The sequence below is a fragment of the Populus nigra genome, chromosome 2 (genome assembly GCF_951802175.1).
Source record: "Populus nigra chromosome 2, ddPopNigr1.1, whole genome shotgun sequence".
In the NCBI taxonomy this organism is placed as follows: domain Eukaryota; kingdom Viridiplantae; phylum Streptophyta; class Magnoliopsida; order Malpighiales; family Salicaceae; genus Populus; species Populus nigra.
In genome coordinates this window covers 33,649,517-33,663,717 of record NC_084853.1, presented here as the reverse complement: position 1 = coordinate 33,663,717, position 14,201 = coordinate 33,649,517, and the positions used below count along the sequence as shown (strand labels likewise).

The following is a 14,201-nucleotide window of genomic DNA, read 5'->3' as shown; positions in this document are numbered from 1 at the left end:
AGATTTCTATCTTAGGTGTTTCTTAATTCATAGGTTGTAAATTTAGTTCAAATCAAACATAGATTTCAAGATATCTGCATTGGTTCTCTTTGGCACTCTATAGACATATCTAAAGGTATGATCCATATTGGCTAAGGGTTCTTTCTTTTAGACTTTGAACCTAAGTTTGTGCATCATAGCAAACTTATCTTAGGAAAACAGATGGGATTAGAAAAATCAACACCATAGCAATTATAAACCAAACACCAAGCAGGTTACCTTAGGTAAGACATATTAGGGGTGCTAAAACCTTCCCTTTATGCAACCAGTTCATTGCCTTAGAATCTTTAAAAACCAATTACGGTTCCTAGTGACCATAATACTAGGTGGCAACTCCTTTTTTTCACAAAAACAAAGACCCCGAAATCAATTCCCTGCCACGGGAAAGGTCATCGCAATGTCGAGATCTCGTAAGGGTGCGATATTTTTCATCATCTCATGAAGATCATCACTAGATGATGACCCGATAACATTGGAATTGGATTTTAGGAATGGAGGGTGTTATCTCGCTTGATAATTCTGTTGGGGCTGAAATCCATGGGGATGGAACTGTCGACCTTGATTACCTTGTTGAGGCAGGTTCCCATAGCGTAAGTTTGGATGATCTCTCCATCCAAGGTTGTATGTATTGGAAAAGGGATCATATTTATGTCGGGGTTGTCCGTTGAATCCTCCATCAACTACATGAACCTGTTCAATGTAATCTTCTTGCATTGTTGGGCACATATCAGAGGTATGTCCTTGTAAGGAACATATGCTACAAACTTTCACCTCATTTACTCGTTTGTTTGAGAAGTCTTCACGGGAGCCAAACTATTTCGAGTTGGTTGCCATGTTTGAGATCAATTGACATGTAGCCTCGGGTGTCTTATCTACTAATGCCCCTCCACTTACAACATCAATGATACCACAGTCAGTAGGCATCAATCCTTCGTAGAAATATTGAGCGAGCAGCTAATCGGGTATTTGATGATGAGGGCATTGAAAGCACAATTGCTCAAATCTTTCCCAATACTCAGAGAATGTCTCGCCATGATATTGTCAAATCCCACATATTTCTTTCCTTATGTTGGCAACTCGAGATACTGGGAAATACTTCTCAAGAAAGATCTTCTTCATGGCATTCCAAGTTCCAATGGAACCTAGGAGAATAGAGAAAAGACATGTCTTTGCTGCCCCTTTTAAAGAGAAAGGGAAAACTTTCAACTTAACCAGTTCTTTGTCAACTCCATTTGGTTTCATGCCAACGCAAACCATATGAAACTCCTGAGATGAGTATGAGGATTGATTAGTACTTAAAAGTACATTTTTATCAAGATTTTATATCATTATTTTGCACATGTCTAATAATACAAGATACCTTTAATTTATGGTAAATGTTCATCTTAAATGTAGACCTATCACATAAATCAAATGATTGATTGATGAGTTTAACTACTGAAATTGAGAAGACAAAGTGAGGGCTAAGCTTAGGAAAGAGATGCTGGTTCAGTCCAAACTGGAATACCATTCGGTTATTGGATCATAACTGAAGCTGTAGAACTTGGATTTATGTTTGGTTTATATGGATGGAAATCTAAGACATAGGCCTAAAACTTTCATAAGAGTGCAAGATTCAAAACAGCTGTTTTCAATATCAAATTGTAGCAATAAAAGAGAAGTCGGAATCTGTCCTACAACCCAGACACTATTTAGTGTTCAACCCATATCTCAAGTTCTAGAAGTCCAAATGTACCGATTCATGAAGACTATTTGTTCAAATTCTGATGTTAGCAATGATGTTTTCTACAGACAAGAAGATAAGGATTGTTACCAAGTCAAGAGGTGGCCACCCATTCAACAATTAGTCATCAAATCAATAGTTCTGAATTTTGGCCTATAAAAGCAGGCATTTGCCATGCATTTAGGCATCTTGGTTTTCAGATCAAGATCATGTTCTTGCTCTCTCGCTTTATATTTTTATAATGCTTAAGTTTTGCTTTCATTAATCTCTTATTTATGCCTTTCATTTCCTTTACTATACTTATATAATCATGTTCTCCTCTTGTTTATTTATGTTTCTCTTATTCATAATGTTCAGCTAAGTTTATTATGTCAAGGTGAAAAGGTTACATTAATGGTGTAACAATAAGTTTAGTATAAACTCAACATGGACTTTAATGTTTGATACTAACATGTTTTGTATTTATTATCTTACTAACTCTTAATACCTTGCTTGTTAAATGGTTAATCTAGATTTGTGTTCAACAACCCTTGGTACAACAAATACTTGGCACTTTCATAGCCTAACTATATGGTATAACCGACACATGTGCTATGAAAGGAACTTGATTTGTTGTTAACATAAGTTATCACCATGAATACCTAACAACATTGACAAGTATTGACATTACTCATATAAGATAATTAATATAATCAGGTTAAAAATTATACTCCGATTGGAACCTCCTTTGTGTGTGGTTTCCAATTGAGTAATAAAAAGAGTTTATACTATACTTGTTTGAAATACCATTAGTGGATCCTCTAACCTTGATATTTTTTTTTTTATCATTGTTTAGTCTTCACATTAATCTCACTTCTCAAAGTCCTCTTTAACTCATCACCATCATCATCGTCATCATCAACATCATCATCATTATTATTATTTATAATTTATATAATTAACCTCCCTGTGGTTTGACCCTGGTCTTGTTGGGTTATTTATTACTTCAACACTCTTATCTTGGGAGAAGATATTAACTCATTGATCGTGTCAAGTTTTTGGCGTCGTTGCTGGGGAGGTAAATTCTTATATAAATTATAATATTTATTTTATTTCTCTTTTATTTAACTTTTGTTTCTTTTGTTTTGTTTCCTTTTCTTTTCTTTTTTTTTCCTTCCTTTTATTCTCTTCCTACACATGCATGAGAGTTTGGTCACGTACATTAAGGGTAGACTTTCTAGGAAATCCTCATTATTTTCAGAAAATATGGCCGAAGAAGATAATCAGTTGCTTCATAATGAGAATAACCATGTTAGAACACTTAGAGACCACATGAATCCCACAAGAACAAGTACACCCTCATGTATAGTTTTCCCTCCTGATGCATCTCACTTCAATTTTAAGCCAGACATTATTCAACATTTACCTTATTTTCATGGCTTAGATCTAGAAAATCCATACTTGCATTTAAGGGAATTTGAGGAGGTTTGTAACACCTATAATGACTTAAATTATAGCATGAACATCATCAAATTAAAGCTTTTTCCTTTTTCATTAAAAGATAAAGCTAAAACATGGCTACAAAATCTGAGATCAGGATCCATTCATGCTTGGGATGAAATGCAACAACGATTTTTAAAGAAGTTTTTCTTTTCTCATAGAACAAACTCTTTCAAAAGAAAAATCACCACATTCACTCAAAAGCCAAGAGAAACATTTTACCAGTGTTGGGATAGGTATACAGACTTGCTTAATACATGTCCTCATCATGGTTTTGAAACATGGAGATTGATCTCATACTTTTATGAAGGGTTAACACCTAAAGATAGGCAAATGGTGGAATTGATGTGCAATAGAACGTTTGAAGATAAAGACCGTGATGAAGCAATGGAGTACCCAGACTTGGTAGCTGAAAATTCTCAAAATTGGGACACTACAAACACTTATGAGGCACCAAGTAAAACTCAACCTCATACATATATTGGAGGAATGTACAACCTTAGGGAAGATCATTACCTCCAAGCAAAGTTTGCATCTTTAGCAAGAAAAGTCGAGGCACTTGAATTTAAAAAGAGTGGTCATTTAAAATCTATTCAAGACATTGTGGTCAAATCTGTGAAACGAATGGACAAACAACTAATGATTATCCAATCTATTCAAGACAAAGTTTGCCTTCTTTCAAGGAATGTCTCTATGAACAAGTCAATGCTTTAAACAATTTCCAAAGGCCAAATCAGAATCCATACTCACAAACATAGAACCCTGGTTGGAGAAATCACCCAAATTTCAGTTGGAAGAGTGGTAACAATAATGCACAAACTTCACAGCCACCATTTCAAGCACACTATAATTTCTAAAATTCTCATGGATATGCACCTCCTTATGTTCCCCCTCCTAGAAGAAATCTTGAGGAAACATTGCATGCATTCATTCAAAAGCAAGAGACAATCAACACTCAACTTGCTCAAAGCATGATAGATTTTAAAGATACTCTTGCAAAATTCACATCTGCTCTTAGTTTTCAGGAGAAAGGTAAGTTTCCATCTCAACAACAGCAAAATCCCAAAAGGTAATACAATTCAAGTGCAAGCAGCTTCGAAAGCTAACATATGGATCAAGTCCAATCAGTCATTACTCTCCACAGTGGTAAGGTTATTGAAAAATACATTCTTGAACCTTGTGAGAAAGATGATGAGTCAATCTCTAAGGGTAAGGAAGGGGTTAAACCTGAACATTGCAAAGAAAAGATTGATTCCCCACCAATACTTCAATTTCCTCATGCTATGACCAAACAAAGGGGAGTCAATTACAATTCTGAAATCTTTGAAACTTTCAAACATGAAGAAATCGAGGACGAAAAAGGCACCAAAAATGGTGTCGCGGATCATTTGTCAAAATTGACAATAGATTTGACATTTGACATCACACCAATTAATGATTACTTTCCTGATGAATCTTCACTTTCTATTGCTTCAATACCTTAGTCTGCTAATATTGATAATTTCTTGCTTCAGGATTTTTGCCAGCTCATTTGGATACCCAAGACAAAAGAAAGTTTTTGAGCGATGTGTAGAACTTTTATTGGGATGACCCTTATTCAAATATTGTCCTAATCAAATATATCAATGATGCATTTTTGATAATGAGGTAAGTAATGTCATTAAATTTTATCATTACGAGACATGAGGGGGTCATTTGTTGTCAACAAAGATGATTAAAAAAATCTTACAATGTGGATTTTATTGGCCCACAATGTTCAAGGACACACATGCGTTTTGCAAAACCTGTGAAAATTATCAAAAGTTAGGATTTATTTTAAAAAATAAAGAGTCCTTAGATAATATTTTATTGACTTTGGGACGTACCTTAATGGAGATGTGCATTGTGCAATTCATGATTTTTGGCCTCATTTTCATAAAGAACATGCTCGACATAGTCTTGGGAATCTGACTAAAAAAGACCTTGTTTGCCAGTTTTTAAGAAAACTAGATGAGAAGCTTATCCCCAACCCATAGAAGGTGTTTAAGCCATTCTTGGACGTAAAACCAAGGGAAGATGTGAGCCACAATCACAATTACAATTTAAGCCTTGGTGTGTAAGACCTTGTGTTTTTTGGTTTAATTAATAGCATAATATTTGTGTTTTGTTGTTTCTTATATTTGTTTAAGTGTGTTTCAGGTTGTCAGTAGTCGTTGTTTCAGGTGATGTCTTTTATATTCTATCTTTCTACCTTAGACCATTGAGGTCAATGTTTCATTTTGGTTAGGGGGAGAGGGTAGTAGTTGACAAAAAAAAACATTAACTTACTAAATTTTTTATTTGTTTTTGCTATTATTTGAGCCATTTGATAAAACTGTTGTTACTAGGATGACAGAGTAAGGGAGATTTTTATTGACTCTTGAAACGCATCTTAGTAAATATTTTCCAATGGTTATTTCCAATATTCATAACAAGGTTTTATCACACACTTCTCATGAAATATTCAGAATTACAAACTCTTGCATTGTTATCACTTAATTCTGCTCATATACTCATTTAACAAGTATTCTTAAACCTTCATTTTCACACACGCAATTTAACATATGATTGTGGGTTGCACATTGGATTATTACATTAATTATGTTTTTTTGTTAAAGGTAACAACTAAGGGAAAGGGATAAGATATAATTCGTTAAAAAAAATTAAATATAATATTGATGATAATAAAAAAATAGATAAGTTTGGTTTCGTAGCCTCTCTAACCTAAGCAATTAAGCCTGAAGGGGTGTTTTAACACCTAATACTCTAAAGTCAACTAACTTGAGAGTTATTGGTCCAGTGCTTGTTACATGAGTTGAGGAGAAAAGCTTAAGGGAATCAAACGTTGCACTATCTATGTATCAATATCTGCAACCCGAGTTACTAAGCTCGTAGGGGTGTCTCAAAACCTAATGCCCTAAGACCAACTAGTCTGAGAGTTATTAGCCAAAAGCTCGTTACATGGGTTAAAGATGTATTGTGTTTTAAGTTATATGTATATGATGTTAATAAAAAAAAAAGGACCCAAAGCCTTGAGTATTGCCACAATCCAAACCTATTAGAGTTGGGTAAGGACGCACGATCGAAGAGCATTGGGTCATGACGTGAAATCATTAGCCTAGGGTCTGACGCTTTACCCAATTGTCTTGGGCCAGGGAAGGTTGCAAGACCTAAGGGACTTGGGTCTACTCGTTGCCACTCGCAAGCAACTTGAGTCTGGCAAGTCTTTCCAGACCCAAGTTAAAAATAATAAAAATAAGTGATTTTACCCTTCGAATCACATCTATGTTTTTTTCCATAGTAATAAAATGTATTTCAAATTTAATAATATTTATGATTGTTGTAACCCATTTTTGGGTCCCCACAAAAAAAAATAAAAATAAAAAGCCCAAAGGAGGTTAGAAAAATAACAGGAGGTAGGAGCGCTCAGAAAATGGTCGGAAAATTGGTCAAGGAGGTTAAAAATATAAAGATTTGATTTTTGACAGTATATTCTTGAAGGATGAGAGCCCTGTTGAGAAGGAAAATTTGAATTTTGAGGAGAAAAACCCAAATTTGGATGTTTATGGACTTAATTGGATTTTCATTTTTGAATCTATAGAGGATTTGATTGCAAGAAAAATTGATTTTTAAGTCAATTTGGGCTTTAATTAGAAGAAATTAAAGTTCTGGGGCCAAATTATAATTTTTAGGATTTTATTAGGTCCAATCAGGGGCTTAATTGCATAAATATTGAAGTTTAATGGCCAATTAGGGACTTAATTGAGAAAATCCGAAACCAGGGACCAATTTGGAAAAGGCGTGTAAATCAGAGGGGCTGTATTGGATTTGATCCGGGGCCAAATTGAAGAAATTAAAAACTTGAGGACTGATTTGAAAACAGCGCAGGGAAACCAGGTGACAGGTCGCCTGTTACTGTTCACTTTCTTCCTCAAAAAGCTGCCCGAGTGGCTGCTTTCCAGGTGCATTTGCCGGCTCGTCTGGCCTTCAAATCCGACAAAACATGCACCAACATGTCCACCTGAAACCCCTTTATCCCGGAGAATGGTCTGGTCGGGTCGATAAATTTAGAAACGGCTCCGTTGAGTGGCTCAAAGTGGCCACCTCGGGCAGTTCACTGCCTTGAGCTGCCAAATTTGGCAGCTCGAGGTGCACACTTTGAACCAACGGTTTGGATTCCTCGAGTCGAATCAAGGGCTGAAAATTTTCCCCAATATAGACAATATGGCCCTCTTACACCGCCTATAAATAGAATCTCTGTTGAAGACCTGGGAGGGAAGAAAAATCGGGTCCAAAGTCAGCCAAAAAACCAGCATTTTCGCCCAATTTCTGCAGATTTCTTCCTTTACTTCCAGCGCCGTTCCTTCCCTCTTTGGTTTGGCCAAAGACAAACCAGAGAACTCATCATCTTCCTCTCCTCTCTCCTAGCCGGCTTGATTTTCTTCTTCCCCTCAGCAGCCAGCAACGAGGGACAACCCCCCTCTCTTGCAAAGCCAAACCAGAGCAGCCATTTTGCTCCCACTCCATTTTCCTCCCAAAACCGACACAGCTTTCCTTATCTCCCTCTCAACAGCATCTCCTCATTAAAAAAAAGAACGAACCAGAACTGGCCGCTACCCCCATTTCCTTATCTCCTTCTCAGCAGCGTCTCCTCCTCCTCCAGACCATCAACGCCGTCCTCCAACAGCAGTCCTCCTTCCTCCAGCGACGCCCAGCAGCAACCGAAGTAGCAGCTCCTTCCTCCAGCAACGCAGCAGCAGCAACACCAGGAGAAGAGCAGTAGCAGCAACCCCAGGAGGAAGATTCCAGCAGCCACACCAAGAACCACGGAGAGGGGAATACAGAAAAGGAGAACGTAAGGAAGCAGAAGAGGAGCTGACCGAACAGAAGCAGAGGACACGGTGAAGAGATATCACAGCACCACCATCTTCGCCGTCTTCGAAAAAACCAGGTATGCCTGCTGCTTTCTTCGTATAATGTTGTGTTAATATGCAGAAATGAAAAGAAAATCATAAAGAAAACCATCATTGTTGCACCACTCTATTATCCCGTTTTTTTTGTGTCATGCACTGTAATGCAAACTCTGCAAAGGAAGGTGATGAACAGTGCGAAGGTGATTTAATTACCTTCGCACTGTTCATGCACGCGTAAAATATTACACGTGCAGGTGCGGACTGGAGGGACTGGTCATTGGCATGGGCCAGTGACCAGGTTGGGCTTGCTAAGCCCAGCCCAGCTATGCAGGTTGGCTAGGACCAGCCCAGTCACATGGGCCGGGCGGGGCCCAACCCGAAAATAAAAAAAATATAAAAAATGAAATTTTCTTCAAAATTTATTTCAAAAAATATGTGATGTTCTGAAATTATGTTTATTGTATTTTGGATCAATATGGTTTGTATTTTTATATTGTAAAAATACAAATTCGGTATGAGAATACCCGGTTTTCGTCAAGATATCAAAAAAAATAAAAATGTTTTGTTTTCATGCATACGGCCAATACCCTAACATTGTTTTTATGTTTTTTTTTTACATAAAAAACAAATATTTGAAGTTTTTGAAAAATATGTTTTCGCATGGATTTCTTAAACACAACAAAAATCATTTTTCTTGCATTTTCTGGATTTTACAACATGTTTGTAAAACTATAAACATCTTATTTTGGGGGAATTCATCTATTATTCACCGCTAATGTTTGGATAAAGAAATCCTTAAAGGACGAATATCCAAAATCTTATTGGGAATAATTTGTTATTATTCACCACTAATGTTTGGATAAAGAAATCCTTAAAGGACGAATATCCAAAATATTATTGGGGATAATTTGTTATTATTCACCACTAATGTTTGGATAAAGAAATCCTTAAAGGAGGAATATCCAAAATATTGTTGGGGATAATTTGTTATTATTCACTGTTAATATTTGGATAAAGAAACCCGGAGTGGTAAATATCCAAAAAAATTTTCTAGGAATAATAAATCCGCACACATCCTTGAAAGAAGCCTTGATTATAATCGAGGACATTTCAAATTTTTTTTACTTCACGGTTTGCGAGCACCCTAGATTTCGTTCATCAGAGTAGACTTATCCTAGGAAACTGATGGGATTAGAGAACATCAACACATTAACAGTTATAGGACAAGTCAAACACCAAGCAACTTACCTTAGGTAGGGCGTACTAGGGGTGCTAAAACCTTCCCTTTACGCAACCAGTCCCTTGCCTTAGAATCTCTGAAAGACCAGTTAGGTTTCCTAGTGACCATAATACTAGGTGGCGACTCCCTTTTTCACAACAGAAAGACCCCAACATCAATCCCTGCTACGAAGGATTGGGTCGCCGCGACGTCGAGCTCTCGGGAGGGTGCGACAATGATATTAATAATAATATTAAACTTATCTGACCTAAGTTCTTATAGCTTTTAATCCCCTCAAATAAAACTTTTTTTTTTGTTCGATAATAATAATATTTTTCTTCAAATTTATTAATTTAATAATAATAGTAATAGTAATAATAATAATAATAATTTTTCCCTTCAAATCAAATCTATGGTTGTTTTTCAAAATTCATGATATATTTTCAAAATTTAGTAATTATGATATTAATAATATTAATTATAATAAAACAATAAAATTTATAATACAAATAATAATATTTTTAATATTAGCAATATTAATTATAATACAAATAATAATATTTTTAATATTAATAATAACAATAAACTTACTCAAGTTTATGTGGGTCTAGCTGTAACTCCAGGCCCGAGAGCTTTGGACCCCTCGTAAATGACAGATCCAAAAGCCTTGGGTCTTACTGCATTCCGAACCCATTAGAGTTGGGTGAAGACACAAGACCCAAGAGCATTGGGTCCTGACACAGACCCATTAAACTAGGGTCTGACTCTTGACCCAATTAATGTCTTAGGCCTGGAAGGGCTACAAGACCTAGGGGAGTTCGGTTTGCCCTATGTCACTCTCAATCAACTTGGGTCTCGCATGCCCTTCCAGACCCAAGTTAATAATAATAAAAATAATTGATTTTACCCTTGAAATCACATTTATATTTTTTTCGATAGTAATAAAATTTATTGCAAATTTAATAATATTTATGATATTAATAATAATATTAAAATTATTTGACCAAGTTTTTATAATTTTTAATCCTCTCAAATAAAACTTGTTGTTTTTCTTCAATAATAATAATATTTTTCTTCAAATTTAATAATAATAATAATAATAATAATAATAATAATGTTACCCTTCAAATCAAATTTATGGTTGTTTTTCAAAAGGAATTATATATTTTCAAAATTTCTTAATTATGATATTAATAATATTAATTATAATAAAAACAATAAAATTGATAATAATAATAATAATATGAATTTTAATAAAAAAATAAAATTGATAATAATAATAATAACATTAATTTTAATAAAAACAATAAAATTTATAATATAAATAATAATTTTTTTAATATTACTCATCATAAAAATAAAAATATTTATAAACTAAAATAATAATAATTTTAATATTAAAACTCTTATCTCTACAGATTTGAGCATTGCTATACCTAAAGGAACTTATATTCGTATTGGTAAATCTCACTTCGTACGTTTTAATTTATGTTCACATATGGTTTAGTTTTGTTTTTAAAATTGAGTTTTGTTGATTACAGAGGTGATGATGTCATAGATGCTGATTATAAATGCCTTGTCATAATTGATATCATGGAAATCGAGGATTTGGATGCAATTGTGAGAGGTGTTGAAGGGTTTGGATCTACTAGTGTCTAAATTAGTGAAGAGATGATGGACTAAGCAGTAAAATTTTTGGGTTTGGTGAAGGAGTTCCTTTTATTAATGAAGACACCTGCAACAAGGTTATATATATTTTATAAAATGGTTTGTTTTTCATGTGTTTTATGGTTTCATTTACTTTTATATCTTTTTATTAACCACCTGCAACAAGGCTATATATATTTTGTTGCTGTTTGCATTCATCAAATCACACTATCTTGCTGCTTAACCTCAAGCATTACTCAGTTGTACGAAACTTGACCGACTAATTTTACAAATACATGGAGGATAGGTCGTTCTAGCAAAAAATACTGTATGAACATTTCTTTGCAAGCTTACACGCACACAATGAATCTCCCTAATTTACTAGTAAAAAGATGATGGCTTCACCATTTTAAGTGAGAAACTTATAAAATAGAGAGAGAAACCTTAACCCATCTTCATCATCTCTTTACAACTTCATATTCTAAGTCTGCATGTCATAAAAGAAAAGGCAAAAACTAATGAAGTGTTGGTTTAGTGGTTAGGTACTGCTATATCCCCGCAAGAGTGAGAATACAAGTTCAATCCTTGGAAAACGCACTTGTTGGGAGGGGCAACCACGAACCTCGAACAGGACTAATCTCACCCTTTAAAAAGGGTGTGATGATACCCAAGAAGCGCAAAGAAAAGGCAAATAAAAAAAAATCCCATAAACCCATACAACAAATCTAAATTGAAAATCCTATTTAAATATACTTTGTTGGTGTTGTTGGTGTTGCTGCCGCTGCTGCTGCTGATGCTGATGTTGTTCGTGCTTGAGCTCGAGCTCGTGCTCGTACCCGTGCTCGTGCTTGTGCTCGTGCTCGTGCTACTGTTATTGTTGTTGGTGCTGGTGCCAGTGCTGGTGTTGGTGGCTGTTGCTAGCAGCGGTTGTGATGCTGCTACTAGTGACCGAGTCTGTTTCAATAAATTAAATGGGTTTTTAATGGTGAAATATGCAAGCATATTTTGGATTTATTTGTCTAAAAATAATGATTCCAATATTGTTGATAAAGATGTTAGATTGAAAAATTAAATATATATATTTTTTATCATTATTAATAGAGACATGGAGAGCAATTAAAAAGATGTTATGAGCTGGGTTTTTTTTGTTTTTGTTAATTTCCTAACAGATTTAGCCTATTCCAAAAATCATAATGTTTAGGATAGAAAATCAGGATTTTTTTTGTTCAGAAGTTAAGTTAAGGGGTTTTTTAAGTTAAGGGGTTTTTTTAGTACAATTTGGTCTTTTTCTTTCCTGAAAAGGAACTGTCCATTCTGTTAACAAACAAAATGCGTAGTGATGTTTTAAAACCCATCTTCCCAACCAAACACAGAAATTTAAATGCCAAATCAAAGGAAAGCTCAGGAATAGAACACTAGGCTGTTGAAAACTCGAAATACCAATGAAATGCACGTAAATTTTGTTCTTACCTGGCTACTTGTAGAGAGTCCAACATCATAAACCATGGTGAGATCAGTCTTAAAAAGTCCAAATGATCGCTCAGAACCAGGTCCAGGTTTCAAGTCTTCGTCATAAAGAGCAAAGAGGTATGTATCCACTGATTTTCCTGGCATGAGTGGAGTGCCCACCATCGATCGAAGGTGTGCAATCAAATTGCCATTGTAAGCCTTGGCATTCTCAATGCTTGGCCCTACGTCGTTGTCATCTTCTTTAAATGGCCATCCAGTCTCAGCCACCACAATCTCAACATTCTTAAATCCCATAGAATTCAGTGCAGAATAAACTGCATCCACCTGCAATTGATTAAACCACTTGTCAGTAGCATTTTTATTCGATCATCTATTGATTCAAAATTTATGCCTTGCAATTTGATTTACTCTCACCTGAGCATCGAACATGTTCATGTACTTGATCTTAGTGTTTCCATCCATTCGTCCTGCATTCGGCTGGAAAAGGCAAAAAGCAAGAGTCTCAGGCCTTGTATCGCTTCTGTAGGCATAGTAAGGGTAGGGATTGATTGCGAAAGGCGAACCATTCGCACTATTAAACTCCAACAAGCCCTTCATCTGATCCCCATAACTTGGATCAAAGCTTCCAGAAGAAGGTGGCTCAGACTGCTTAAGCACTCCCATCGAATGAACTGTGGAGACCTTAATTTTACCCCCGAGCGATGCATCATTTAGAGCATTCTGTACATTTTGCATTGCTGGTAAGAGCTTGTTCACGAGATTCTGGTCATTGGAAGTCATGACCTCGTTGCCGACGGTGATGAGGATGATATTGCTAGCTGGATAGAAGGGAAGCACGTTTGTGTTGATCCAGCTCTTGGCAAAATTGGGATCAGAGGCTAGTCCTGGAATGTCACCATTTGCAGTGCCGATAACAATTCCAATTCCGGTGTTGGCTAAGGCTTTGATTATGGCGGGGTCCGGTCCATATAATCGGACCTTTTGGATTGAAGTGGATTGAAGAAGCTTTGCGGTGGATGGTGCTGGAGGAAGGTTGTCCGCAACTTGGCCATAGTTTATACCGATGAATGATTGCGAGTCTGCACAAAAAGCAGCAAAATTTAAAGCAGATGATCAAACATTAATTTTTAAACGACAAAACAGAACACCAACATTTTTTGTTTTCATAGACTGAAATGAAGACAGCTCAGTTAAGGTAAATTCTTTAGAAATGGAAGGAGGTAATTAAAATAGAAAGAGACGCAAGCTTACTTGCAATTTTTACAGTCTGTAAGGAGGAAAGGAGTAGGAAAGCAACAGTATAAGGAAGCACCACCATGGCTCAGGAGGAGCTATTTCTATTCTGCATTTTTTGAAACTGGAGTGGGCATTAAATATAGAAGATGCTACAAGTCGAGGGCAGAAGCGTAAAGATGACTTCGGATATATTCTTATTATAGAATATGGGTGGTGAAACTTCAAGTAGAAACCAATTAGGATATACAAGATGTAAAAGTATTATAAAAGTATTGACTCTGACTGCAGTGAAATTCAATAATAATATTAATAATATTAATAATAATATTTCACTTATTAGTTAAAATTTTTAATTTTTTAATTTATCAAAAAAAATTATGATTTTTCTTCAATAGTAATAATAGTTTTTTAAAATCTATTAATGATAATAATCATAATAATAATAATAATAATTATC

General features: G+C 35.3%; 1 protein-coding gene and 1 non-coding gene across 2 annotated transcripts; one reads left to right on the top strand and one right to left on the bottom strand.

Annotated features, from left to right (window-relative positions):
- Positions 1 to 1,003: 1,003 nt before the first annotated feature.
- Positions 1,004 to 1,110, top strand: LOC133684361 (small nucleolar RNA R71). The gene has a single exon (XR_009837870.1). It is a non-coding gene; the product is annotated as a small nucleolar RNA R71 (small nucleolar RNA).
- A 6,600-nt stretch (positions 1,111 to 7,710) lies between these two features.
- On the bottom strand, positions 7,711 to 13,826 carry LOC133682936 (glucan endo-1,3-beta-glucosidase 7-like). The gene is made up of 5 exons (XM_062106465.1): positions 13,760 to 13,826; positions 12,923 to 13,587; positions 12,509 to 12,832; positions 7,945 to 8,134; positions 7,711 to 7,835 (listed from the first exon to the last, which is right to left on the bottom strand). The coding sequence occupies exons 1-5, from the start codon at positions 13,824 to 13,826 to the stop codon at positions 7,711 to 7,713; spliced, it is 1,371 nt and encodes a 456-aa protein (XP_061962449.1).
- Between the last annotated feature and the right edge of the window lie 375 nt (positions 13,827 to 14,201).